Consider the following 27,828-nt stretch of genomic DNA (forward strand, 5'->3'; position numbering starts at 1 on the left):
AGATGCCGTTTCTCTAGCAAAACTCCTTTGGTAAAATATATTGTAAAGGAAAAAAACGCCATTGGAATGAATGAAAATGGGCTGCTTCTTGCTGAGCCCAGAGTTGGGCAGTTCTGCACCTAAAATGCGAGCAAGTGATGCTACCTATGAAATTAATCTTGGCTTATATTTAGGCATATCACTGGATAGGTTTCCAGACAGACACTATAAGCCAGTCTCACAGATCCTAGCATAAGCCTCAGTGACAGAAATTATGGGATGGAACAAGTGCTTCACCAAGAGACACTAAAAAGGCCAAGATTCCACTGACTGGTACACAGAATGAGCAGAATGTTGTGAATAGATGAGGGACTGGGATTTACAAAAATAAATAAGGCGGTAGATAAAGTGAATGGAAAACTATCCTTCAGCAAATCTTTCCATGTCAATCTGGAGATATGTCACAAAACTAGTTAGTTATCAATTTAAAACAAACAAAAAACGTACTTTACCCTATAAGAACCTATTGCTATGGGAGTTATGGGAGCCAGTAACATAAGCAGGTTCAAAAAGCTCATAGACAAACCAATGGAAAACCAGTCTATACCAAAGCGAATAGGTTGTGATGGATCCTCTATCATCCCTACTGTCATGCTTGGATGTGAGGGTAGAACAAGGGTAATGGACTGTAGATAATGGCCAGGTGCACTTGCTCTCCCTGAAAAGTATTCAGGGCAGCTGAATGTGGTGGCCTGAAAGATACAAAGGCTTCCTTTCTTCCTGGGTCAATGCAGGTAAGTCTTATCTCTCTTTCAGTTCCCACTAATAGCACGATGGTGTGCAAGTTCACAACAGATGTGCACACACAGGTTAACACTAAGTTGAGACAGTACTTCAAAGACAGTGTCAGCAGTGTCAGTCCTTTTCCTGAGGACTAGCACTCGGAGAAACGTGCCTTCATAGGTCTCTTGGGTTTCTGGTCCCTGAAACCTTTCAACCTATTTACTGGCTAGACCTAATTTTGTTATTTGAATCACACACACATGCAAACAACAAAGAACATAACCACACAACAAGCAATACAAATTATTTTCTGTGAATATACAACTGTGGTGATCAGGTGCAAAACTTGTCCACGCTCCAGACAAAAACACTGACTGCATCTGACCAGCTTAGCTTATCCCTCTCTTCTCTCATGTTTGCTCATCTCTGATCTGCCTCGATTCCTCCATTTCCCTGCCCGAGCATACTTGTATCGAACATACTAGTGTCCTCGAACATACTAGTGTCGTCTTGTAAATCCTCAAATTCTCTTTGTGGATTCCAAAATACTTCCCCTCAAAGCACCCCCCAGTAAGTCCTATAGCCTCTTTATTGCAGTAGTTCCCCTTCGTTTGCATAGAGTCCAGAGAGTTTCCTCCCTTGAATAGACTTCAGTGGGTTTTGGAACAGGGACCAATGGCTTACTCATTCAGTTGTTCAGAGGCTTAGGAATGGTTGATTCACAGGGATTACACTGGCTGGGTTCCACCTTGCCATTGTTCCTTTGATCACTATCTGGCCTTTACTTTGAATACCTGAAATATCTCCTACAACTTTTTTTTTTTTTTTTTTTAAAGAGAATCAGCCGGTTTTCCATCTCAATTAAAAAAGAACTCCTGGCATTTGGAGCAGTTATGTTTGGTCACAGCCCAAATGCTCTCCTGTACTGCATGTTTTGCTGCTTTTCAGGCAGCAGCAAATGTTATTCTGTGCTTCTAAGCCAATGGGACTGGATCCGCTGTGTAGTGATAGCCCAGCACTTTCGATACGGAACCAGATGCAACGTGCTTTCAATATGAAGCTCAAACACTACGTGTGCAGGAGCTTCTGCACCTCAAACAGATAAAGCATGATTGTCTTTTGCTTCTCCTGTCTCTTTCCTTGGTGCATGAGCTATCATCACCCTTAAAGAAAACTCGGCAGCTCTCATTAAGATTAGCTGCTGTTCTGACCAGACAGGACATTTCTCATTTTCTTAGAGACAGTCACACTGTCCACAACACCATTGTTACAAATGCATAGGTCAGTCCAAATTGGCCACTCCTATCTTAAGCCAGGCAACTGACAGAACTGATGCTCTTTGAGAGCAATCAAAGGAACTAAGGCCAAAGTGCCTGTACAGTGCAGCTCCTCTTCTCAAAGTTGCCAGCAAGCCTTACTACTTGGGTTTCTCTGCCCTGTTTGTGCAGCTTTCCACAGTGCACCTGTACATGTACTCCATGTCACAAGTGCAAAAAACCTCCCAGAGACCATTATTACTGCTGTGTCCTGTTTGTTCATCAAAGCATGTGCGAGGTACTGAAAACAAACATTTTACAACCTCCATAAAATGACAAATGTTTAACATATTGCAGCACAGAGGGCGGCTGCTCTGAATAGTGAGGGGAACTCTGCACCTGCTGCACAGCCAGGTTGTGATCACAGAATCATAGAATGGTTTGGGTTGGGAGGTACCTTAAAGATCATCTAGTTCCAGTTCCTCTGGGCAGGGACACCTCTCACTGGATCGGTGTGCTCAGCCTCATCCAGCCTGGCTTTGAACACCTCCAGGGATGGGTTGTCCACAACTCCTTTCGACAACCTGGGCCAGTGCTTCAGCACACTTACAGGAAAACATTCTTTCCTGATATCTCACCCAAACCTCCCCTCTTTCACCTTAAAACTGTTACCCCTCATCCTATGCCTGTCCTCCCTGATAAACACCGATCCCCAGCTTTCCTGTAGGCCTCTGGAAGAGTGCTCTAATGTCTCCCCAGAGCCTTCTCTTCTATAGGCTGAACAAGCCCAACTCTCTCAGCCTGTTCTCCTAGGGGAGAGGTGCTCCAGCCTTCTGATCATCTTTATGGCCTCCTCTGGTCTCAACTCTAACAGGTCCAAGTCCTTCCTGCGCTGAGGACTCCAGAACTGAACACAGGACTCCAGCTGAGGTCTGACAAGAGCGGAGCAGAGGGGCAGAGCCCCCTCCCTCGCCCTCCTGGTCATTCTTTTGATGCAGCCCAGGACGCAGCTGCCTTTCCGGGCTGCGAGCGCGCACTGCCGGCTCGTGGTGAGCTTCTCATCCACCAGCACCCCTGGGTCCTTCTCTGCGGGCAGCTCTCCCTCCATCCTCTGCCCAGCCTGGAACTGCGCTCCATCAGACCCGCGTCCCTCCTGGTACCAACACCTCGCCTCCCCACGGCCGGGCCGGGTCCCGGCCCCCCGCGCCCCGCATCCCACTGCCGTCACCGGGGCAACCGCACGCGGGAAGGGGGTCACGTCCCCGGAAGAGCCTCCAGGCAGGAAATGACGGATACGGGGACCGCTCGAGGCCGAGGTTTTTTTTTTTTTTTAAAAAAGGGGGGGAATTAAAAGAAAAAAACAAAAACGGGGGGGGCGGGGCGGAGGCGGGGCGGAACCGGGGGGGCCCCGCCCCGAGCGGCCGCGCCAGCGCTCCCGGGGCCACCGCGAGGTACCGCCCCCCCCCGGGGCCCCCGCCCCGCCCGGGGCCGGAGCGCGGGGGGCGTGGCGGCGGCGGCGGCGGCGGCGGCGGTGGCGTGGGGGCTGTGGTAACGCCGGCGGCGCGGGGCTCGCGCGGGGCGGGGCGGGACGGTGGCGCTGCGGGAGCCGAGCCGAGCCGAGCCCCGCACTGCATTGCATTGCATTGCTTTGCCTTGCACTGCCCTGCATTGCCGAGCCGTGCCGTGCCGTGCCGTGCCGTGCCGTGCTGTGCTGTGCATTGCATTGCATCGCGTTGCATTGCATTGCATCGCATTACCGAGCCGTGCATTGCCCTGCATGACCGACCCGTGCCGGCTGCTGCAGGTGAGGCCGGGCCCGGGCCGCGGGTGGCCGCGGCGGGGAGAGACCCCCGCGGCCGGGGCGGGCTGCAAGTTGACAGCGGCGGCGTCGCAGCCATTGTCTGCCCGCCCGGCCCCGGAGCTGCCGCCCCGGCGCGGGACGCGGGCAGGGCGCGATCGCTGTTGGCTGCCCGGGGCGGCTGCCGCCCCGGGTCCCGCTGGCCGCGGCTCCCCGAGCATCTCGAGCGGAGTCCGGAGGCTTCGCGCCTCTCGCCGTCGTGGCTCGGGGACCGCGCCGCGGGCGAACTGTGCGAACAGAGCGAGGAGCACGTTGTAGTCCTGCCCGGCGAGTTTTTCTCCCCACAAACCGCAGGTAGACCGGTACAAATTATTGTTTGTTAACGTGGTATTTCGAAGATGAAGTGGCAAAAGCAGTGATAAGGTTGGAAGACAGTCTGCGGGCAGCAGTCGCGTGCCAGGAGGTGGTGGGGTCAAAGAGGAAAACATTCCTTCCTCCCTCTTCTCCCTCCTGCAAAGTGTTCAGGGACTACAGTAGGTGTTTGGCTCTACTCCTCTGTTGTCTGAAAACCCGAGCACCCGGGATTTTGTGCAAAAACTGAATAAAACAGTGCCTTCCTTGGTCTTGTGGAGATTGCCTTGTTGCACATCGGATCTACTTTCTGGACAACGATTCCGCTGTTCTACTTGAGATGGGTTTGGAAGTTGTGTACGGGCTACCTGTGGCCGGTATCCTGATCCATTGGGAGGTGTCCCTGCCCGTGGCATGGGGGTTGGAACTGGATGATTTTTAACGTCCTTTCCAACCCAAATCATTCTGTGATTCTGTGGCGTTCTTGGTACGTGTCGAGATCAGCAGAGCAGGTTAGCTCGTGCGCTGTCCCATGTTCTCATGCTTGTACTGCTCCTTGGTTTTGTCCCTTCTTCCCTTCCTCTTTGCTGTCATTCCCTGCCACGGTGTTAATAGGCCTTTGTATCCTTCCTTCTCTGCCTTTTAGCTGCAATTCTGTGTTAGGCTTAATCCAATTTAGCTGTTGTTGGAAGGTTAATTTCCAGTAAGGGCCACATTGTCACCCTTTTTTGGTGTTTTGTTTTGTTTTTGTTTTTTGGCTTGGGATCTGCTGATTATGTTTTCCAGGTATGTTAAGTCCAATCTTTTGGAAAACTCTTTTTTTTGGTAGATTATCCATCTGTGGAGCAGCTAGCTGAGTCAAGTGATGTAATAAATAGTTCGGTGATCACTAGAGTTTTGTACAGGGAGGGCAGGATGCTTTTGGAGGAGGGGAGACTATGAAGTCCGTGCTATTTTCTGTGAGGCTAGCCTGTGCTTGAATCAGCTTATAGTAATGTGGAGCTGCATCCTTAGATGAACTTTTTTTGGAAAATACTGTGCCTTTTCACTTTTGTGATTAGAAAGGGGTTTGCTGGATCCTTGCTATGAGTGACTTAAAATTCTTAAAGATCCCTCTGCAAAGAGAGTATGCTTCTCTATCCATGCCCTTAAAAGACCTTTTGCCTACACAGAAATCAAAATTTTTTTATGCCTCTCATCCCAGAGGTGTTTCAGTAGGACTCTGTTTGTGCTAGGACCTGATATTAAGATTTAGATCAATGCAGAACTCTCAAAAATGCTGGAAATCTTAAGAAGTGATGCTGTTTTTTACTGAGGAAACACATCGATGGAGTGGAGCAGCAAGTCAGAAGCCAGGTTTCTCCTTCTTCTGCAGCTATTGAGAGTAAGGGTATGTGCTACAGATAAGCTGAACCTTAGCTACTTTTCTCTCACAGGCACTTTCTTTTCTCTCTATGGTACTTGTGGCATCACAAGTGAGCTAATTCAACTCACTGTTCTGACAGAAAATGACACGTAGGGTAGTTTTTCTGCAAAGTTAACAAGTTGATCAAGTGACTGACCACCAGAAGCAATATAAATGCCAGAAGGAACTTGCGCGGGGAGGTTGAGAATGGACAAGAGAACAGAAATTGCTTCTACCACAGTTTCTTTCTTTCAAAAAGTCTATATTCTGTCCCTTCTCAGTTTATTTACTTTCAGGCTTCATTTACTTTAATTTGGTGCTGCCTCCCTGTGGAAGATAAAATCTTTAAGGTAATTGTCTTCTCCGGAGCTTTTATATTCTAGATAGGTGTATTGACCAGCAGTTTCCAGCCGTAATAGAGTTGTTCCTGAAGACAGAAGTGGCCAACTAGGAGGGCATGTGTCTCGGTTGAGAAGTGTGCAGGGCAGAGTTACAGAAGGCCACTGCTGAAGCAGTTGAGGAAGCCAGTGCTGGATTAGTAGGGAGGCGCCTGGGTGGGACTTAAGGGCAGAGATAAAGATGGGTGGGCAAGCCAGGCTTGACCAGCAGCTATCTGCTTGTTGATTATAGAATTTTCCAGATTTTGAGGAGCAGGTTCATAGCAGCAGTTCCCTGATTTAGCTAGCTGTCCGTTGCTCTACTTCAATGCTGTTGCTCTACTTCAATGTCATCTGCTGCCCTCAACATCATTCCAGAATTTAAAAAAGTTATCTGGTAGAGACTATTGTTGCCCGTCTTTTTCTGCTATGCCGGTCTGTTTGTTTATGCACCTGGAAAACATTGTGTTTGGTGGAGGCTGTGAAACTTAAAGTCTCTGGGTTTGAAAAGGTGTAGATGTATGGGCTGTGTCTGTGATACGGGATCCTGGAAGACTAAGGGTCTCATTTAGAGGTCTCTCAGGTGGGTTGTAGGTGAGCCAGGTGGTGTTTTGGAAACAAACAGGCTGTCAGACATATTGAGACTACTGGAAGCTTTTTTTTTTTTCAATCTTTCTTACCTGGAACAAAAGACTACTAAAAAAAATCCTTTTTTTCCAGTGGAATTTTAAATAAATCTAATAATTTCTGTGCTTTCCCTTTACTGACCCTAATTGCTCCTACCTTTACACTCTGTATAGCCTATGTTTCTTGCTGCCAGGAAACTCCTTGATCATCCCAATGTGTTACTCTTCTGCTAAGTGCTCACTTCAGTCTCGCTCCTCTTCCTCTTGGCCGAGGAAAGACTTTTCCAGTTCTTCCTCAGTCTTGCAGTTCACCACAACTCATCTTTCTGCTGCTAGAAGATCTCTCATGATCTCTTCAGAAGCTTTTCCCTCACAAGTGTTGCCCATGAACCCTTCATCCACTCTGTTTCTGATTCCATTCCTCCTGAAAGCAACTCAACACCACAGGTACCAGTGTGGGAATATAATGGAAGACTGACAAGAAAGAATTGTAAAACACGCCTGAGTGACCTTGGGATGTAGAAAAACACATAAATCATGGTAATCATTGCCTAGTCTTGTGTGCTTGACAAGTAGAACCTTTTGTGTCGAGGTAACATGGGCCTGTGACAAACCCAGGGCTGTCCTAGAAAACATGCCTGAAATTTCTTCCCTGCTGTGAGAAAGATCAAAGCACAGTGGAAAACTGCTTTGCCTTTCTCTCATAAAATACAGTCAAAGCGGCAGTTTTGGGATTCACACTTTCTAGCAAGGACCAAGTTCCGCAGTGCCTGCATTCCTTCTTGCATTTCCTCTGCCTGGGTGCTGTTTCAGAGTTACCGTGTTCCGTGAGGTAATGGAAATAAATTTTCTCTTGGCATTTTATCTGTGGTTTTGTGGTTGTTCTTGTGTCCTGCCTGTGTTCAGGTCACACACCAGCTTCCCATCAAGTCATGGTCTGTCAGGAGCAATAAGTAGCTGGAAAGTCCATGTGATCAGAAAAAGAAAGAAACAGTCAAGGTCTGGGGCTAAACGGGGAAAAGGTGGGATCAAGTTCGTCTGTCTGCAGTAGGGCAGTGGAGTTGTGGGGTAATTATACCTCTTGTGGCATTGGAGGAAGAGAGAATCAGAAGTTGCCAAAGTGCAGCAGGAGATGGGAAACAGTGCAGTTTGCCAATAACCTGGAAGGAGAAGTGGTCAGGTCTGTAACCAAATCATGGTCTGAGTGAGCTGCAACTGCTCCTTCACTCCACTGCCTTTTTGAAGATTCAGGATGCTGTAGCTTCCAACTGTAGCATGACAATAAAAATATGAGAATGTGTGTGTTACATGTCTGACTGTGGTAATAAAAGATTTAAACTGTGAATATAATTTCTGAGTGATTTCAGACTGTCATCCGTGGTCCCCTGTGATGATAGCTATGCATGGAGCCTGATACTGGGATATTCCAGTAAAAAAGCTGTGAAATATGGTTTGATTGTTTCTCTAGCCTGACTTAGTTTCCAATTTCCTCGATGTAGATCTGGATTCCATCTCAGCCTGAGCTCCTGGAATCCTGTCACCATGGAGACTGAAAGTGAGCAGAACTCCAGCTCCACCAGTGGGAGCTCCAGTTCTGGAGGAAGCACCCGTCCTCAGATATCGCAGATGTCTCTCTATGAGCGCCAGGCAGTACAGGTGAAATGTGGAGATGTTCTGGGATGGGATGTGCATCAGTGGAAGATGGCAGAGAGCACTTCCATTATTCCTCTGAGTTGTTGTGTGTTAAGGTGGGAACATGCTTGAAGGACTGTCATGTTTAGATTTAGAAATTCTTGTGCTGGGCCTGATCTTTAGTTCCTGTAGCCTGATACTTCACTTCATGTTTTGTAGGTTACTCCTCCAGTGTCCAGCCTCTTAGATTTAATCTGTGCTGTGAACCAATAGATTAGTTTTAGCTTGATGTTATAGAGCAAGTAATTCATTTTATCATCCCAGTTCCTCTAAATAGGAAATGTATATATATATAAAATATATCCTCCATATTTATATTATACTGGAACACCTGTCTGCCTGCTGGAGCACACACATCCACAAATTCCTGGTGTAAATTAAAGTGCTTGCCACTGTCCTGGAATACACCTGTGATTCAGTCTGTTCCCAAATTTGTAGCTGTGCTGCATATTTTGGTGTGCTAATATAGTGGCTTCCTTTTTTCATGGGGTCTAGGAATGGTCTTGTGGCTGTTATTTATTTCTTCATCGCTTTCTCTAATCGCATTTCAAGGGCATTCTATTTTTGACAATTGGGTTTTCTTTTTCTAGGCCTTACAGGCACTCCAGAGACAGCCCAATGCAGCCCAGTACTTTCATCAGTTTATGCTCCAGCAGCAGCTTAACAGTGCCCAGCTTCACAGCCTGGCTGCTGTCCAGCAGGTGAGTTGCCAAGGAGCAGAAGGAGAGAAATTGGATCGTTCCATGGGGAAGATCTGGAGATTGTCTCTTTGCACAGTGGTTTGTACTGCAAGGTCCTCCTGATCCATAATTGAACAACAAATCCCTAAACACGTTGTTTAAAGATAATGTGAACAACTAGTAAACTGGAATCTTGATGCAAAGTCTTACTTGGTTTTCAGATGCAGAGGAGTGGAAGATAAAATACAGCATCCTCATTAGGAAACTTGCACTTTTCAGGCCTATGACTAGTCCTTGCACCTTTCTTAAATAAAAGATGGGTGATTAAATCAGCAGTGGATGCAGTGGCATTTAAAGACTGCCTTAAAGTGAGCCATGGATTGATATTTCTCTTAAGAATAAACATGGTCTTGTGTGGGTGAAATTTTAGGTCTTGGCACTTAGTAGCCCATGCTTTCTTTACAAATTACTAGCAAGAGGGATCTGGGATAGATCTTGGTCAACCAGGAGGGTGTTTTTTTGACTGAGATATGTTTATGCAAATCAAGACATTTTATGGTCCATAATTGTCGAGTGATTTTTTTTTTTCATTAGCAACTTTGCTCACCTACCAGACTTTATTATCAGTTGAAGATGGATTATGTGTGATGTGAATGGAGTCCAATCTATGTAACTATTGCCATCAGTAGCTGGTCTCCTTGGCCTTAAGTCCAGGACTTAATTGTTCTCAGAATCCCTACCTGCAGTTTTATTGCATGGAGGGAATAGAATCCTCTCACCAGTTTTGCACAAATCTTGGTTATAACACTAACTAAACTCTTAGAGTGGAATTCCCATGGGATCACGGTGGTGAGAATCTAACAGTATTTACATTGCTCCACTAACCACATGTGCTGTAATTTGAAACTTGTTACTTGGAGTGCTATCATTGCATTGTAACTAAACTGCCAATCTATCCCAGCAAATTGCTAATATTGTGCGGCATGCCTGGTTGTTACCAGAGTGGATTGCAGCATTGGGATGAGAGCTGTAGTGTGTAGCGTGACAAGCTGGGGCAACAGTAGGGAATGTACACATAAGTGGAAGGACCAGAGGTCATGCACTATAAGGGTGTGTTGTCCACTACTTTGGGTATTATATAGGACTGAACTGCTCGCAGAAGAGGAGGCACCTTGCTGTGTTGCTGCACCTGATTTGTAAGGCATGGCAGGGGTTTGTAGCGGTTAAATTTTACTCCTGTTCTCAGGAATGAAAGAAGATGATGATGGTATTCTGACAAAGCCAAATATCTGGGCTGGATTGAAAAGTTTGTTCCAGTTATTCATTTCTCTGTCAATCTCTTGCAGGCTACAATTGCAGCCAGTAGGCAGGCCAGCTCCCCGAACACCAGCACCCCGCAACAGACCACCACTACCCAGGCCTCTGTGAGTAATTGCTCCCTCACACACATATCAAAGCCTCCCCTCTGCCTTGTTCTTTTTCCTCTTTGTCTTTTAGGAAGGCAGTCAGCCAGGGAAACACAGCTTCTAAGAATGCTGGGAATCAACAAGATGCAGATGACTTTGAGAATTTGGGGTGCTATCATTATTGGCAGGGGTTGAGGAGACCAGAGAAGGTTTCAGAGCGGGAGAGGCCTTTTAGCTGGAAAGGTAGACTTCGATCTCACTTTGATGAGGCTTTGGGAATATGTTGTCATGGGTTAGAAAAAAATGAGGGTTTCTAAGAAGGAGAAAGAGTCATAAGCAGCTTGAAAGGGAATGTATCTTACTTCTTGGGGAGAGTGATTGTTGAATAAGAGGACATCTGGTTTTGTAGTGAGTATTGAGGAACTGGGATAGTAGATGAGTTGGTTCAGAGAGTAGATGAGTTGGTAGGATAGAGATTACTTTATGGGTTTTTTTTTCCTTTACTTGAGAGGCTGGAGAAAACTGCATTTCATTTGGATCTCCTATTGCAATGGCATGTGAATGGTGGTACTCAGGCTCAGCATACAAATGAAGTTAGCATCCAGGGCTTTGACTAGTTTAGATTGCATAGCCACTTAAGAAAGAACTGTTTTCTTCTTAATCCTCTGTGTGATACAGGAAAAAAATGTAAAAGGTCTGTTCTGTCTGTACTCCAGTAAGTGAATTTGTACTTGTTTCCTTGCCTCTGTCTCTTAATACATGATTTGGGGCTTTTTTCTCTTTTAAGATCAACCTAGCCACCACTTCAGCTGCTCAGCTGATCAGTCGGTCACAAAGCGTGAGCTCCCCCAGTGCCACAACCCTGACACAGTCTGTGCTCCTTGGGAATACCACGTCGCCACCTCTCAACCAGTCACAGGCCCAGATGTACCTCCGGGTAAGAGATGTGTATGCAAAATGTGTCCTGACTACTAACACCACTTCCTGGCCACTTCACCGTTCCTGGTTGGGATTGCCAACATCTTTGGACTAACTCTTGTCATTAAGGATGATGCATTATGTTTTAAACTCAAGTAGGGAAGCTCTTGTCCCCAAAACCACAAGTCTGACTCTGGGCTCAGCTTTTGCGAGTAGATAGAGAGGAGCGGGAAGCCAGGAAGAAGAATTCGATTAATGCCTGGCTCCGAGCCTGGTGCGAGGAGAGGGGCTTTGGCTTCTTTGATCATGGGGTGGCTCACGCACCCCCAGGCTTTCTCGCTAAGGATGGGAAACGTGGGTCTCCTAGGGTAACTAAAGCCCTTGCTAGAAACCTAGCTAAGCTCATAAATCGAGCTTTAAACTAGATGTGAAGGGGGAGGGGGTTGAGCCCAGGCTAGACAGGAACGAGCCTGGACGTGGGGCAATGGTGATTGGGAGAGGGTGTGCTGGTGAGGACCACCAGTACCTCACCACACAGAAAGTGGGGGAGAACACACCTCGGAGTGCTAAGGGAGATACGGGCACTCTGGAGCTATAGCTACTCCAGTTACCAGGCAATTGGGAATGAACTCTGTTCCCTCTAAGAGGGCTGAAGGCTTGGCAGCTCAGCTGAAGTGCATTTACACCAATGCACGCAGCATGGGGAGTAAGAAGGAAGAGCTGGAAGCTGTAGTAGGGCAAGGAGCCTATGATGTCGTTGCCATCACGGAAACATGGTGGGACGACTCATATGACTGGAATACAGCTATGGTGGGGTACAAACTCTTCAGGCGGGATAGGAAGGGTAGGAGAGGAGGCGGGGTAGCCCTCTTTGTAAGGGAGGACTTGGACTCCGTTGAGATGGATTGTGGCGATCAGGAGGCTGAGTGCCTGTGGGTTAAAATCAGAGGAGCCCATAAGAAGGTAGATTTTGTGATGGAAGTCTGTTACAGACCACCCAGCCAAGGAGAAGCAGCTGATGAGCTCTTCTATAAACAGCTGGGGTTAATCTCTAGATCTATGCCTCTTGTTCTTGTGGGAGACTTCAATCTTCCTGATATCTGCTGGGAGTACAATAGAGCAGAAAGGAAGCAGTCTAGGAGGTTCCTGGAGTGTGTGGAAGACAACTTCCTTGCACAGTTGGTGAATGAACCAACAAGGGAGGGAGCCCTCCTGGACCTGCTGTTTGTGAACAAAGAAGGCCTTGTGGGAGATGTGGCAGTAGGTGGACGCCTAGGACTAAGTGACCATGAGATGATAGGGTTTTCTGTTCTAGGTGAAGTGAAGAGGGTTGTTAGTAGGACGGTAGCATTAAATTTCCAGAGGGCAGACTTTGAACTTTTCAGAAGGCTGGTTGGCGAAGTCTCATGGGAGACAGTACTCAAAGGCAAGGGAGCCCATGAGGGCTGGGAGCTCTTCAAAAAGGAAATCCTATCAGCTCAGGAGAAAGCCATCCCCGTGTTCCGGAAAAAAAGCTGGCAGGGAGAAAGCCAGCTTGGTTGAACAGAGAGATCTTGAGTGATACCAAGAAGAAGAGAAATGTTTATGGGCTCTGGAAGAGGGGACAGGCCTCTTGGGTGGACTACAGGAGGGAAGTGAGATTGTGTAGAGAAAAAATCAGAAGGGCTAAGGCTCGGCTAGAAATCAGATTGGCCAAGTCTGTGAAAGATAACAAAGAAACTTTCTATAAGTATATAAATAATAAAAGGAGGACTAGAGAGACCATACAGTCCCTATTGGACGCAGAAGGAACAACAGTGACAGAAGATGAGGAAAAGGCTGAGGTACTTAATGCCTTCTTTGCCTCAGTCTTTAGTTGTAAGGAGGGTCGTTCCGTCTGTGTACTAACCCAGGAGCTAGAGGAGCAAAATGAGGCTCCCGTGATCCAAGAGGAGGTGGTCAGAGCCTTGCTAGCCCCACTAGACACCCACAAGTCTATGGGGCCGGATGGGATTCGTTCAAGGGTATTGAAGGAGCTGGCGGATGTGCTGGCCAAACCCCTTTCCATCATCTTCCAACAGTCCTGGAAGACTGGGCAAGTCCCACTGGACTGGAGGCTGGCTGATGTTGTGCCCATCTACAAGAAGGGTCGCAGGGAGGACCCAGGAAACTACAGGCCTGTCAGTCTGACCTCAGTGCCAGGGAAAGTCATGGAACAGGTGATCTTGAGTTCTATCATGAAGCACATGCAAGAGAACTGGGTGATCAGGCCCAGTCAACATGGGTTCACAAAAGGCAGGTCTTGCCAGACCAACCTCATCGCCTTCTATGACAAAGTGACTCGGCTGCTGGATGAGGGAAAGGCTGTGGATGTGGTCTTCCTGGACTTCAGCAAAGCCTTTGACATAGTTTCTCACAGCATTCTGCTTGAGAAACTGTCAGCCTCTGGCCTGGACAAGCGCACACTCTCCTGGGTGGAAAACTGGTTGGCTGGCCGGGCCCAGAGAGTGGTGGTAAATGGTGTGAAATCCAGCTGGAGGCCAGTGACAAGTGGGGTTCCCCAGGGCTCAGTGCTGGGTCCAGCCCTGTTCAATGTCTTTATCAATGACCTGGATGAAGGCATCGAGTGCACCCTTAGCAGGTTTGCAGACGACATTAAGCTGGGTGGAAGTGTGGATCTGCTGGAGGGTAGGGAGGCTCTGCAAAGGGATCTGAACAGGCTGGACCGCTGGGCAGAGTCCAATGGCATGAGGTTTAACAAGGCCAAATGCCGGGTCCTGCATTTGGGGCACAACAACCCTATGCAGTGCTACAGACTAGGAGAAGTCTGTCTAGAAAGCTGCCTGGAGGAGAGGGACCTGGGGGTGTTGGTTGAGAGCCGACTGAATATGAGCCAGCAGTGTGCCCAGGTGGCCAAGAAGGCCAATGGCATCTTGGCTTGTATCAGAAATGGCGTGACTAGCAGGTCCAGGGAGGTTCTTCTCCCTTTGTACTCGGCACTGGTGAGACCGCTGCTCGAATACTGTGTTCAGTTCTGGGCCCCTCACCACGAGAAGGATGTCGAGGCTCTGGAGCGAGTCCAGAGAAGAGCAACAAAGCTGGTGAGGGGGCTGGAGAACAGGCCTTATAAGGAGCGGCTGAGAGCGCTGGGGTTGTTTAGCCTGGAGAAGAGGAGGCTGAGGGGAGACCTTATTGCTCTCTATAACTACCTGAAAGGAGGTTGTAGAGAGGAGGGTGCTGGCCTCTTCTCCCAAGTGACGGGGGACAGGACAAGAGGGAATGGCCTCAAGCTCCGCCAGGGGAGGTTTAGGCTGGACATTAGGAAAAAATTTTTCACAGAAAGGGTCATTGGGCACTGGAACAGGCTGCCCAGGGAGGTGGTTGATTCACCTTCCCTGGAGGTGTTTAAGGCACGGGTGGATGAGGTGCTAAGGGTTTAGTGTTTGATAGGAATGGTTGGACTCGATGATCTGGTGGGTCTCTTCCAACCTGGTGATTCTATGATTCTATGAGCTTTGTATTGTGTGGTCAGGTGAAATCATGCTTGTCTCTGTTCTGCATAGATGTTAATGATCCCACGGCGCTTTTCACTAGAGTGTAAATGTGAAATACGTGTCCTAGACTTGAATATAGCTCATAGAAATGAAGAAACTCTTCTGGTTCAATGCTGGAACAGACAGATGGTAAATAACTCTCTTCTACCACTGCTGAGCTCAGAGACGTAAGAGTAAGAGAATTTGAGTAAGTCTAGAAACATGTATCAGCATGAACAAAATACTTCATCCTTTTAATCTGTTCAAAATGCTGCTAAGTAGAAAATATTAGACTTTACTGTAGTCAGTGTGGGGTTTGGTTACCTACTTGGACACTGTTTTCTATGTCGCGGTTGACTTTAGATACAGATTTTAATCCCCTTATTTTCAGGCAGCCTGGTATTGGATGTATGTCTCATCATTGTTTCTCTACAGTCCTGGATGTATATCTGAAAATTAAATGATACTCTTTTAGCCAGCTGTGGGCAGTCTGTGGGAGTTGGCCCAGTCTTATGGTTGATAGAAAAGTGCTGTTCCCATTTTCGTGCTCTTGAGGGTTATGCTCAGTGTTACAGTATAGGGAGGGTTGGGGCTTTTGCAATGCATGACATTGCAGCCCAGCGTTGCTTTGTAATCTGTTTGATTGTGGTTCGTTGTCTGTCTTTATCTCTTCCCCTCCATTCTTTTCATTCCACATCACCCGACCCTCCCTCAACAGCCACAGCTGGGGAACCTGTTGCAGGTAAACCGGACCTTGGGCCGCAATGTGCCTCTTGCCTCCCAACTCATCCTGATGCCCAACGGGGCTGTGGCTGCTGTACAGCAGGAGGTGCCACCCACTCAGTCTCCTGGGGTCCATGCAGACACAGACCAGGTCAGTGACACCCTCTCCTAGAGTCCTCTCCTTCCCCTCGTCTACATCACTCCACCCTCTGGTTTTTGTCTTCGGCTGTTCCTGTGTAGCAAATTAGTTCTATTTTGTCCCCAGTGTGTGTCGTTGTGCAAGCAGGAGATTCTGTTCTCTCTTGCCACCATTTCTCAATGTTTGCTTTTGCCTCCAGGGATGGGATTAATTTCTGCTTAAAACTTCTGGGGTAAGCAACGGTCTAGATCAATCCTGTCCTCACAATTTCTCGGTTGTCCTTGTGTGAAAACAATTGTTCAGTTTTCAGTCACTCTGTAATGAAGAGTCTTTGCCAGTGGTGGAATTCCTTCACCCACTTGGTTTGTTGTTGTAAAGATGCCAAAGACCAAACAGGCCACAAAGTCTTTGCTCCTGCATTATCTATAAGTAGTTCTCCAGGTGAGGGAGCTGCCCTACCTTCCCATTTGCTTTGTCCTATCCCAGTTATTTGTGGGATTTCCAGTTACCTCATATGTTAATTATCTGGAGCACTTTCTTTAAAGGAAAGTGAACACTGGTCAAACTTGAAGATAACACTGCATTAGGAGGGAGAGTAGCCATGGAGGATGGCAGCATCAAAATGCAGAGGAACTGGTGAAATCAGAAGAGCTTCAGGCCGTGAGTAGGTTTGTGGGCCTCCTGAGTGGAAAGCCCTGCACAGAGTGAGGAGGCAGGTGGCACAAAAATTGAAAAGGGATTATTGATCTTTAAAGTGGTATTTCATTGCTTTTAGAGCCTTGCTAAACTGAATCTTACCAACCCAAGGGCAGGGCAGGCAGGTCAAAGGCTGGCCCATGCCTTGGATAATGGCAGTCTCCTCACATGCTGGTCAGAAAGTGCCACGAGATCTTTAACTTCCATCAGAGAATGGGCAGGAGAGAGTTTAGGGTGATGCGTTTCCTGGGGAGAGCTGTGCCTGAGCTGTGCCCTACAGTGTTAGCCAGCCTCCCATGTGAGACTTGAAGCATTAACTTAGCCTGTATCCCAGGAGAGCATGCTGCTTGTGCATTCTCTGCCAGACTTCCAGCAAGTAACGTACATACAGCAAAGGGTTTCTGTTTTGTATGTGTGTTTCTAGGTGCAGAACTTGGCTGTGAGGAGCCAGCAGACCTCGGCCGCTAACGCCCAGCTCCAAGGCTCTGCTCAGAAGGCAGCTCTGGCAGGAAGCTCCCAGGCTACGGGCTTACTGCAGGCCACCAGCACGGGCCAGACCCTGGCAGTGGCTCAGGCTTCCTCTGGCAGCACAGGCCAGTCCCTCAACTTGAGCCAGGGGGCAGCCGGCAGCAGTGGTGTCTCTGGAAGTGTGGTGGCAAGTGGTGGGAGCCCGACTTCAACAGGACTGGGCCAGACCTCCTTGGCAGGTGCCGCTGGCAATTGCCAAAGGAAAGGCACGGGGGTGGTTCAGCCGTTACCAGTAGCAGCTGCCCAGGCTGTGACTGTCAGCCAGGGAAGCCAGACAGAGACAGAGAATGCAGCCACAAAGAAGGGTGAAACGGACAGCAGTGGACAGCAAACGGTGGGCATGAACCTGACCAGGACGGCTACACCAGCACCCAGCCAGACATTGATCAGTTCAGGTAAATGAAGACCTGTTCCTTCTCTTTGAGCCCAGTAGGCTTTCACAAGAGTGCTGTTTGAAAACCCAGTGGCGAGAAGTTTCCCTCTGAGCTCCTGGGGGCTGGTCTAGGCTGTCTCCTTAGTAGTAAAAGATGTTGATTTAGTCCCCCATGTCCTCTGCCAGCATGCTGTCAGTCGATTTTTTGAGCTTAATGACTTAATCCAGGGCAGTGTCTGCCCGCCTTTTTTTGTTGTCTTTTGTTCCCACCTACACTGTTGCTGACTTTTGTACCCTCTTTTCCCAATGTGTGTTTGTGTAGCCACATATACACAGATCCAGCCACACTCGCTGATCCAGCAGCAGCAGCAGATCCACCTGCAGAAGCAGGTGGTGATCCAGCAGCAGATTGCCATTCATCACCAGCAGCAGTTCCAGCATCGCCAGTCCCAGCTCCTTCACACAGCCACCCATCTCCAGCTGGCCCAACAACAGCAACAGCAGCAAGCACCATCTCTGACCCAACAGCAGCAGCAAGCTCAGCCTCCACAGCAGCAGGCTCCACCTCAAAACCAGCAGCAGGCTCAGACCCTTGTGGTGCAACCTATGTTGCAGTCCCAGCCACAGCCAGTGCAGCTCCAGCAGGACAGTCCATGCCAGCCAGCCACCAAGTCACCTGTTCCAATTCAGTCAAAATCTCTGGTCACTCCTATCAAACCACCTCAGCTTGGGCCTGCTAAAATGTCAGCAACTCAGCAGCCTCCACCACACATCCCAGTGCAGGTGGTGGGTACGCGGCAGCAGGGCTCAGGCCAAGCGCAAGCACTGGGTTTGGCTCAGATTGCTGCAGCAGTGCCAGCATCCCGGGGAATGCCAGCTGTGGTTCAGCCTGTTTCCCATGCTCATGCTGCTTCCACGTCATCATCTTCAGCTCCAGCATCTTCACAGGAAGCTCCTCCTCTCACCACAGGGGTGAATTTGGCACAAGTTCAAGGCACAGCCCACATGGTAAAGAGCCCAGCCTCCTCTCCAGTTGTGGCTCAGATGCCAGCAGCATTCTACATGCAGTCTGTCCAGTTGCCAGTAAGTGATACCATTGAGAAGGAGAATAGCATATGGATTCTCTTTGTTCATTCCTAGGACACCAATCGCAGTCCAGGCCCAGGTCAGTGGGATGGGATGGGTAAGGGATTTGGGTAAAGGGATGTGGAGACGTTTTTCCTCTTGAAAACAGTAATTCCAGTCCAATCCTTGGTGTTATTAACTACAAGCATTCTCTTCCACATTATTATTCAAAGGCTTGCATGATGAGATGAGACTCAGACCCTGACCCAAATGGGGTAGCTGTCCACATCACATACTAAATATCACATTTAAAAGTGTGGTGGGTTGCATTTGACTGGCTGCTGGATGACCACCAAGCTGCTCTGTCACTCCCCCTTCTTGACAGTATGTGGGTAGAAAATACAACAAAAAAACTCATGGATTGAGATAAGGACAGGGAGATCACTTACCAGTTACAGTCATAGGCAAAACAAAGTAAATTTAGGGAAAATAACTCAATTTATTGCCAATCAGAGTAGGATAATGAGAAATAAGAACAAATCCAAGAAACTTTCCCTCCTTCTTCACGGGCCCAGCTTCACTCCCAAGTCTTCTACCTCCTCCCCCTGAACAGTGCAGAAGGGTGGGGAATGGGGGTTGCAGTCAGTCCATCACATCTTGTCTCTGCCACTCATTCCTCGTCGTGCTTATCTCTGGCTACAGTGTGAGGTCCCTACCATGGGAGACAATCCTCCATAAACTTCTCCAACATGGGTCCTTTCCATGGGTTGCAGTTCTTCACGAACTGCCCCAGCGTGGGCCCCTTCTACAGATTGTGATCCTTCAGGAACAGACTGTTCCAGCATGAGTCCCCCATGAAATCACAAGTCCTGCCAGCAAACCTGCTCCAGTGTGGGCTCCTCTCTCCACTGGGCCGCAAGTCCTGCCAGGAGACTGCTCTGGTGTGGGTTTTGCATAGGCTGCAGTTTCCTTCAGGGTACTTCCATTTGCTCTGGCATGGGGTCCTTAAGAAGCTGCAGTGAGACAGCCTACCTCACCATGGTCTTCACCATGGGCTGCAGGGGAATATCTTCTACAGTGCTTAAAGCGCCTCCCCGCCTCCTTTGCTGACCTTGGTGTCTGCAGGGCTGTTCCTCACTCCTGTCTCCCGGCTGCTGTTTACCCTTTCGTCACTGATGGCCTCAGCTTTGGCCAGTGGTTAGTCCCTCCTGCAGTGTGTGGAACTGGCTCTGTCAGACATGAGGGCAGCTTCTGCTGTCTTCTCACAGAATTCACCATTGCAGCCCCCATGCTACCAAAACCTTGCCACATAAACCCAATACAAACAATAACTGGCCTGTTTGTTGTCTCTCTCAGGAGAGAGATGAGAGCTGAGTGGGCCATGAAGACTGAACTTCCCCCTTCTCACTAGGTGTGGATACTTCCAGGTCAGAGACCTCTTGGTGTGTGGTACCAGCCACTGACTCTAGGCCTCAGGGGATCCCCTTGTTACAGGCTATGCAGAGGAAAACAAAGTTGGCTAATGTTCCACAGGCCTCTTCCGTATTGCTTTGAATTGTCCTGCTAGGGCCTGCCTGACTCCCTGGGACGACAGCACTTTGCCAGCTCGGGTATCCCTCGTTGCTTGCTGAGACTGTTTCTGAACCCTGGCTGCTTCTTTAGGAAGGTGTCACAGGATATTCATGATCTCTAGAGTGGGGGCACAATTCTGCTCCCATCCTACGTGTTTTCATTAGTCTAATTGAAACTGATCTGATCTAGCCAAAGGCCTGTTCGGAAACTGCTGGGTGACTGCCGTTCCATTTCTTTCTTCCTGGAACAATCCCTTGAGGTTCACACAGAGTCTTGGTATTATAGCAATGTCCAAGTTCATGTTGACGCTTTGCTCCCTGCTAGGCAAATGTTCCTAAGCAGAGGTGTGTACTATAAGGGAGCTAGAGGCATTTCTCAGAGAAGGAATGAGGCTGGAGATGAAGAATGATGGAACAGGATGCATCTTCCGTTTGCCTTCACTCTGTCTTGTTCTTTGCTTTGGGGCTTCTGTCTCTGCTTATGTGTTCCTCTTTATTCATGCAGGCCAAATCTCAGACCTTAGCAGTTAAGCGCAAAGCAGAGTCAGAGGAAGAGAAGGAGGAATCACCTAGTGTCACTGCACTCCTGCCTGCCAGGTCCTCTCCTGTAACAGACAGCCTCCAAAACATGGAGGAGAAGAGTGGCCTTGGAGGTGAGGTACAAAGGAGAGCTATGCTTGTGCATGCTAATAATCTGATCTTGTATTCCATTTGAAGTAGATAAAGCAAAGGTAACTTGACTTTTGTGCTGTTAACTTTCCAGATAAATCTGATCCTGCTGCCATTGCAACAACAAATACTGCCTCAAGTGAAGGAGCATCAGTCACCCAGACTTCTGCTCCCACCCCAAACCTGGCAATGGCGTCACGTCAGATAGGAGACTCCAAACCTCCACAAGCCATTGTCAAGCCCCAGATCCTCACACACATCATTGAGGGCTTTGTCATCCAGGAAGGAGCAGAGCCCTTTCCGGTAGGGATTCTCTTTTGCTAGGGAAGACAGTTTAGCACTCTAAAGGGTAGTGGGCTTCCACCTTTCAAGTCAGTTTTATTAGCCCAAGACACAGACAGTGAGGAGGAAGGTAGGGAGGTGTCACGCATGAAGCAAGGCATTAAGAGATGCTATTAAAGAGAGTGGATTGGAAGAAGTAATGCCAGTGTGATGGGAACTGTTTTTAGTAGTCCATAAAGCAGTATTTTATGCAGAAATTATCAGAAGGTTCTCACGGATTTTTAGTGAAGGAAAGCTACGCTGCATTTTAACAAGCAGCAAAATTAAAGCAAAAAAGAGGAAATGGAGTTACGTGGAATCACAGGTTATTCAAGGCAGAGAGTACTTGTTGATCTTTGAATGAACCACCGTGCCTGTGAGTCAGGAAGGAGTAAAAACTTTGTTCAGCATGCCTTCTTCCCTAGTAAGCAGAGGGATTCTTCCGAGCAGTAATAACATGTGAGCAGAGTATACCTTGCAGAGAGTTGTGGACGCAGAGAATCCGTTACTGATGAGCCCCACTGTTTCTCATCCTGTCCAGGTGGGTTGTTCTCAGCTGATGAAAGAATCTGAGAAATCGCTGCAGGAAGAAGCTCCTTCTGGCCAGAATGAAAACCTGTCCAGCAATTCTCTAGCGGGGGACAGTGCTTCTGTAGGTGAGTTTTAGCACCATGAGGCCTAGCTAGTGTTACTGAAAGTTTCTGCTCTCTGATACTGTATTACTAACTTCTATAGACTTGTATTCCTTCCTGCTCGCTCCTTAGAGACTCCAGCCATGGACTTCTTCAGTAAGATAATGCAGTACCTGGTTGGTGTTGCTAATATGATCTAACACTGTGTTGGCAGTAAGCAGGAAAATCTGAACTGTATCAGTCAATAATGACTCTGAAGGCTATGGAGGATGTGTGGACACAGCAGAGTCCCTTGATGGAGATTTCCCCCACAGCCTTAGAAGATACAAGGGATATACTATTTTTTGCTTGCTCAGCAAAATGGTACTAATGTGGAGAAATAAACTGTTCAGTATCCTGAGTCCTAATTAGGGGAGCTTCTGCGTGTCTTTTCTAAGTTAACTGCTTACTATATTCAGTAGAGAATAGGGCTTGGGACCTGTCTGCTCAGAGGAAGAGTAGGGGAATGGGGAATCGTTGTCTGTGATCTGCTTCAGTTCAAATCATCAGTTGGTGTGCATCTCTCTATCTCACTAGAGCTTGATAAGAAGGCAAACTTGCTGAAGTGTGAATACTGTGGGAAGTATGCCCCAGCAACCCAGTTCCGTGGCTCCAAGAGGTTTTGTTCCATGACCTGTGCTAAAAGGTAACAGCAAGACATAAATTTTCTTTTCCCTGACAATACGTTCTCTGGAACTGGGCATGTGTCTTTTCTCCAAGTAGTAGTAACACTTCAGTATATCTTATCCGCTGTCCATGGGATGCACTGGCAACAGAGATCATTTAGGACTCTAAGTGATTTGTGAAAGCTTTTAGGTCTGCGGAGGTGGATGTGGTGGTAATTGTAAACAGGATTTCTGACTTAGAAAATGAAATGTGAAGTGGGATGTTGGGCTCCAAAGAATCTGTTTTCAGTCAAATATGCACTTTAGTTAAACAGATGCAGAGGAACAGAACGTGATGGTAAAGAGATGTTTTATCCCCATTTAGAACAAGGAGAAGCAGCAAGTTTAGATAGTTGCTGTTACCTAACTGCTGCTGTGCTTCTACTTATTTGAGGTACAATGTTAGCTGCAGCCATCAGTTTCGGTTGCAAAGAAAGAAGATGAAAGAGTTCCAGGAAGCTAACTATGCTCGTGTACGTCGACGGGGACCACGGCGCAGCAGTTCTGAAATTGCTCGAACAAAGATCCAGGGCAAGCGCCACAGGGTAAGGACATAGTCCTGCCTGCTTCTGCAGAGGCAGATATTGCTGTAAAAGCTGTCACTGCTGCATATACCACTTTCTCACAGTTGATGCAGTCGTACAGGACATGCCAAGTGCACACTGACACAGTTGTTACACAAGGCACAGTGCGCTGTTCTAATTGCTCACTGACTGCAAAAAGTGGATACGCATTTGTACTTGTTCTGTTCATTCCCTGTGTCTCGGAGATCTTGGTGAGATCAGCTGACAGCCTTGATAAAGAAACAGTCCACTTTTTCCATTTGATTAGCATTCTTCCACATAAATGATTTGAGTCAGATTGTAGAAGAACTGAATGAGCTTCAGTGCTGACATGAGGAAGAGGAATGGACTGGGGGAGGATAAGGAAGACAAAGAGAGGTGAGAGTAAAGTCTCTCCTTTTTGGCATTAGAGAGTTCTTGTGTCAGCTGCTCCCGGACTGAGAAAGTTGTCCCAGAGTGTTGGGACAACTTCTGCTATTTCCAGTATCTTGTTTTGCACCTCGCAATTGTGAATTTCTCACAAAACACCTTTTGTTTTCTTTTCTTATGGACTTGTAGGGCCAGGAAGACTCGAGTCGAGGCTCTGATAACTCCAGCTATGATGAAGCTTTGTCCCCTACATCTCCAGGACCGCTCTCTGTAAGGGCCAGTCATGGAGAGAGGGACCTGGCAAATTCTAGTGTGGCCCCACCTACCCCAGATCTACATGGCATCAACCCAGTCTTCCTGTCCAGCAGTCCCAGTCGTTGGAGTGTGGAGGAAGTGTACGAGTTCATTGCATCACTGCAAGGTGAAGTTAAGATCCTCTCCTGCAGTTCTGTGATCCAGTAGCATGGGGAAGTTTGTTGGCTATTTTTCTGGAAAGAAAGCGGTGTCAGTGATGTCTGGTGCTTTTATTGTACTTCTGTACACGTGTCTGAATTGGAGTAGGCCATACAGATGGATGACTTGTACTCATGAGGCAGTGATGGGGGCATTAAGTTGGTTAGATTTCTAGCTTGCTTTCTGCACCTGCTAGAGGTCCAAAGAGTGGGAACAAGGGTATAGTGCCCAGGGCACATCTGTGTCTTAGTGCTTATTTTTTGGTTTCATAGGGTGCCAGGAGATTGCTGAAGAGTTTCGGTCACAGGAAATTGATGGCCAGGCCCTGTTGCTTCTGAAGGAGGAACACCTCATGAGTGCTATGAACATCAAGCTGGGACCAGCTCTCAAGATTTGTGCCAAGATCAATGTCCTCAAGGAGACCTAACAACTCTGAAGCCAGAGGTCTCACTTTTGCTCTGACCCCAGGGCAGCTGCCTGTTTTAGAGCATCCTGCTGGGGCAGGGAAGAATGGGACAGTCCCCTGTGGTCTTGTATTCAAGAAGAATGAGAAGGAATTTAACTGATTGAAACTGCTGTGCACAAGCCCATATCTTGGTCTCTTAATGGTGCTACAAGGGGAAGGAAAACTCCCACCTGGGGCCTTGAGACATGTTTCCTTCTTTCTGATTTTGAATATGCTTCTCACATATACCCCATAAAGATGGGAAGGGGACCTCTTTCTGCCTTAGCAGGCTTCTGAAAGGGAACTGCTCTCGCTCCTTTTTGCTACAGAAAGTATGCTAGATCTTAAATCTTTGAGTCTTGTGCTAGAACTTGAGGCATAGGAAGACCTGGCCCCACACGGACATCGGGTGCATTTAGGAAGGGGAACTAACAAATTCCAGGTGACAGAGGTGGCAAAACAAGAATTTGAGCAAAAGGGGCTGCTGTTGTTCTGCTCTTCAGAAAAATACCAAGGCCATTAATGAAAGAGGTTTAATAGCCATTCCAGCATGCATACCGAACTTGAAGGCCTGTGGTAATAGGAGCTGCCTTACCTTTACTGTTTGCTATAGAGACACGGAGTGAAGAGAAAGTGTTGCAGCAGCTATTCACTCCAGGTGCCCCTCTCTGAACCAGAAGGTGATTTATCCTGAGTACTTATGATAAGGTGATGGGAAGATCGAAGAGGAGGGTTATTGTCTTACGTTAGGGAACCTGCAGCAGTAGGTTTGTCTCCCCATTGTGCTAGGGCATGATTTACAGATCCAAAGCAGTCTCCAGGAATGCCAAGGCTCTTTATAAAATGGCCTGGGGTTTTGGATTTGTTTTGGGGTTTTTTTTGGTTTTTATCTTTTTGTTTTTTGTCTTTTATCAGTTTGTATTATTTTTGTGTCTGTCTTCATAATCCTCAGGAGAGCTCTTGAGAGAAAGTTTAAACTGGCAGGATTTTATTGCCCCTGCCTCAGGCTGGTTGTTTTTTTTTTTTTGGTGATGTTGTAAAACAAATATTTCTCTTAGTTTAAAACAAAGCCACACCTTCCAACAACTGAATACTGATCCTTTAATACTACTTCTCCTTTCTAAGGGGTAGAATTATGTTGTAGGCTGAGTCACTCCCTTTGTGCCCCTCCAGGTTTGGGTTTGTTTATTTTTTAAGGACCAAATATGGTATTCTGAACTCTTGTAACCAGATTGCCAAAGGTGAAAACCTGGGTAGAGGAGTTTTCTTCCAGAAGCACCTCTGCTTCAAACAAATAAACAGGGAAAAAAACTGAAGAAACTACACAAAGCGTAAGGAGGTAAGAGCCCCCTAGAGCTAGATACCCAAAAGGAAGATGATTTTATGGGTCTGGGCTTTTCTGTTTTCAGAAGTTTCAAGTGAGTATTGGTGAAATGTAAGATTGTTTTGTGTGGAAAGCACCTACTGTTGTGGGAAAGCTGTAGTGGCATGGGAGGAGGCATGATAGCACAGATAGGAAAACATGAGAGATCTTTGGAATAGGCTCTTTATTGAACCATGTTAGAAAAAGAGAAGAGGGAAATTGCTTAGAAGATGGATGAAATGAGGCAGCAGCTTCCTGGTCTTTACTGTTGAATGTCACTTAATTGGCATCCTTGTTCCGGTGAGAGAAGATAGGCCCAAATGAAGGTGCATGTGCTTGCACCCTGATAACACTATTTGGTCTGATGTAAACTGCAGGGAAGGGAAGGGGGAAGGTTAGAATCTCTTAACTGCAGTCAGCAGAGGAAGGCTGCCTTTAATCTATTTTGTCTTTAGCAGGCTGGGTGTGATCAAACATCTGTTTAGCTTGACCCTGGGCAGGACAGGCAGGCAGCTACACTGCCTACGTTACTAGCTACTTCTGAGGATTGACTTCATTTCAGTCAAAGGGGATGGTTTCATTTCTTCATTTCATGTTTAATGTTCTTAATAAAAAATGCTTGTTCAGGCTTTGCCAGTCTGGCTGCTTCATCCCCACTCACCCCTGAACATTAACCTACTGTTTGAAAAGTATGACCTTCATCAAAAAGTTATAGAATCATAAAATAGTTTCGGTTGGAAGGGACTTTAAAGATCATCCAGTTCCAACCCTCTTGCTATGGGCAAGGACACCTCCCACCAGACCAGGCTGCTCAAGGCCCAGTCCAGCCTGGCCTTGAACACTTCCAGGGATGGGGCACCCACAAGTTCCCCGAGCAACTTGTTTCCAGTGCCTCACCACTCTCATAATGAAGAAATTCCTCCTTAGTTCTAGTTTAAATCTTCCCCTCTCCAGTTTATACCCATTGCCCCTAGTCCTATCACTCCATGCTTTTGTAAAATGTCCCTCTCTAGCTCTCTTGTAGGCCCACTTCAGGTACTGGAAGGTCACTATAACGTCTTCTCTGAGCCTTCTCCAGGCTGAATCAGCCCAACTCTCCCAGCCTGTCCTCGTATGGGAGGTGCTCCAGCCCTCTGAAGGGCTTGTAGCCCTTCTCTGGACCCATCCCAACAGTTGTATGTCCTTCTTTCATTCAGGATTCCACAACTTGACACAATACTCCAGATGAGGTCTCACAAGAGAGGAATAGAGGGGCAGAATCACCTTCCTTGACCTGCTGGTCATGCTTCATTTGATAGCAGGACATGGTTGGCCTTCTGAGCTGTGAGCGTGCGTTGCTGGCTTGTGTTGAGGTTCTCATCAATCCGCATCCCCAAGTCCTCAATCCTCCTCTCAATCACATCATCCCCCATCTTGTATTGAAACTGCAGGTTGCCATGACCCAGGTGTAGGACCTTGCACTTGGCCTTGTTGAATCTCATGAGGTTCACACAGGCCCACTTCTTCAGCTGCACCACTCAGCCTGGTGTCATCTGCAAACTTGCTGAGGGTGCACTCAATCTCACTGTCTGTATCATTGATGAAGGTATTTAACAGCACTGGTCCCAGCACGGATCCCTGAGGGACACCACTGTCACGGATCTCAATTTGGACATCAAGCCACTGACCACTACTCTCTGAATATGACCACCCAATTTCTTATCCAGCGAACAGTCCACCCATCAAATCCATCTCTCTCCAATCTAGAGAAAAGGATGTCATGGGATACCATGTCAAAGGCTTTACAGAAGTCCAGATAGATCACATCCACTGGTTTTCCCGTGTCCACTACTGTGGTTGCCCCATCATAGAAAGCCACTAGATAGGTCATACAAGACTTGCCCTGGGTGAAACCATGCTGGCTGCCGCTAATCACCTCTCCATCCTCCATGTGCTTTAGCATAGCTTCTAGGAGGATCTGTTTCATGATATTCCTAGGTGCAGAGGTGAGGCTGACAGGTTGGTAGTTCCCAGGGTCATCTTGTCTACCTATTTTAAAAATCGGAACAATGTTTTCCAGCCACCAGGGACTTCTCCTGACTGCCATGACTTTTCAAATATCATGGAGAGTGGCTTGGCAACCACATCAGCCAATTCTGTCAGGAAACCCCTCTGGAATGCATCTCATCAGGTCAGACTTGTATATGTTCAGGGTCCTCAGGTGGTTATTTTTATCTTAATTTTTATTGCCGCAGAGAAATAGAAAGCATAGTAAACTTCTTATATCATAGAATCATAGAATAACCAGGTTGGAAGAGACCCGCCGAATCATTGAGTCCAACCATTCCTATCAAACACTAAACCATGCCCCTCAGCACCTCGTCCACCCATGCCTTAAACACCTCCAGGGAAGGTGACTCAACCACCTCCCTGGGCAGCCTGTTCCAGTGCC

At 47.6% G+C, this 27,828-nt stretch overlaps 1 protein-coding gene across 3 annotated transcripts; it reads left to right on the forward strand.

The window, feature by feature from the left end:
- Window positions 1–3,542: 3,542 nt before the first annotated feature.
- On the forward strand, window positions 3,543–25,963 carry PHC1 (polyhomeotic homolog 1). 3 transcript variants are annotated; one of them, XM_069863949.1, is made up of 15 exons: window positions 3,543–3,549; window positions 8,075–8,231; window positions 8,858–8,968; window positions 10,294–10,371; window positions 11,141–11,290; window positions 15,502–15,657; window positions 16,766–17,264; window positions 17,565–18,325; window positions 20,384–20,531; window positions 20,642–20,850; window positions 21,410–21,524; window positions 22,077–22,185; window positions 22,599–22,749; window positions 23,326–23,557; window positions 23,862–25,963. In XM_069863949.1, the coding sequence occupies exons 2-15, from the start codon at window positions 8,118–8,120 to the stop codon at window positions 24,014–24,016; spliced, it is 2,988 nt and encodes a 995-aa protein (XP_069720050.1). In that variant the 5' UTR covers window positions 3,543–3,549; window positions 8,075–8,117; the 3' UTR covers window positions 24,017–25,963. The 3 variants fall into 3 exon arrangements, with proteins under 3 accessions (XP_069720050.1, XP_069720058.1, XP_069720041.1); XM_069863957.1 differs by lacking the exon at window positions 3,543–3,549 and adding an exon at window positions 5,207–5,557 and having other exon boundaries at window positions 15,526–15,657; XM_069863940.1 differs by lacking the exon at window positions 3,543–3,549 and adding an exon at window positions 5,208–5,557.
- The last annotated feature ends 1,865 nt before the right edge of the window (window positions 25,964–27,828 follow it).

This window comes from Phaenicophaeus curvirostris, chromosome 1 (genome assembly GCF_032191515.1).
Source record: "Phaenicophaeus curvirostris isolate KB17595 chromosome 1, BPBGC_Pcur_1.0, whole genome shotgun sequence".
NCBI lineage: Eukaryota > Metazoa > Chordata > Aves > Cuculiformes > Cuculidae > Phaenicophaeus > Phaenicophaeus curvirostris.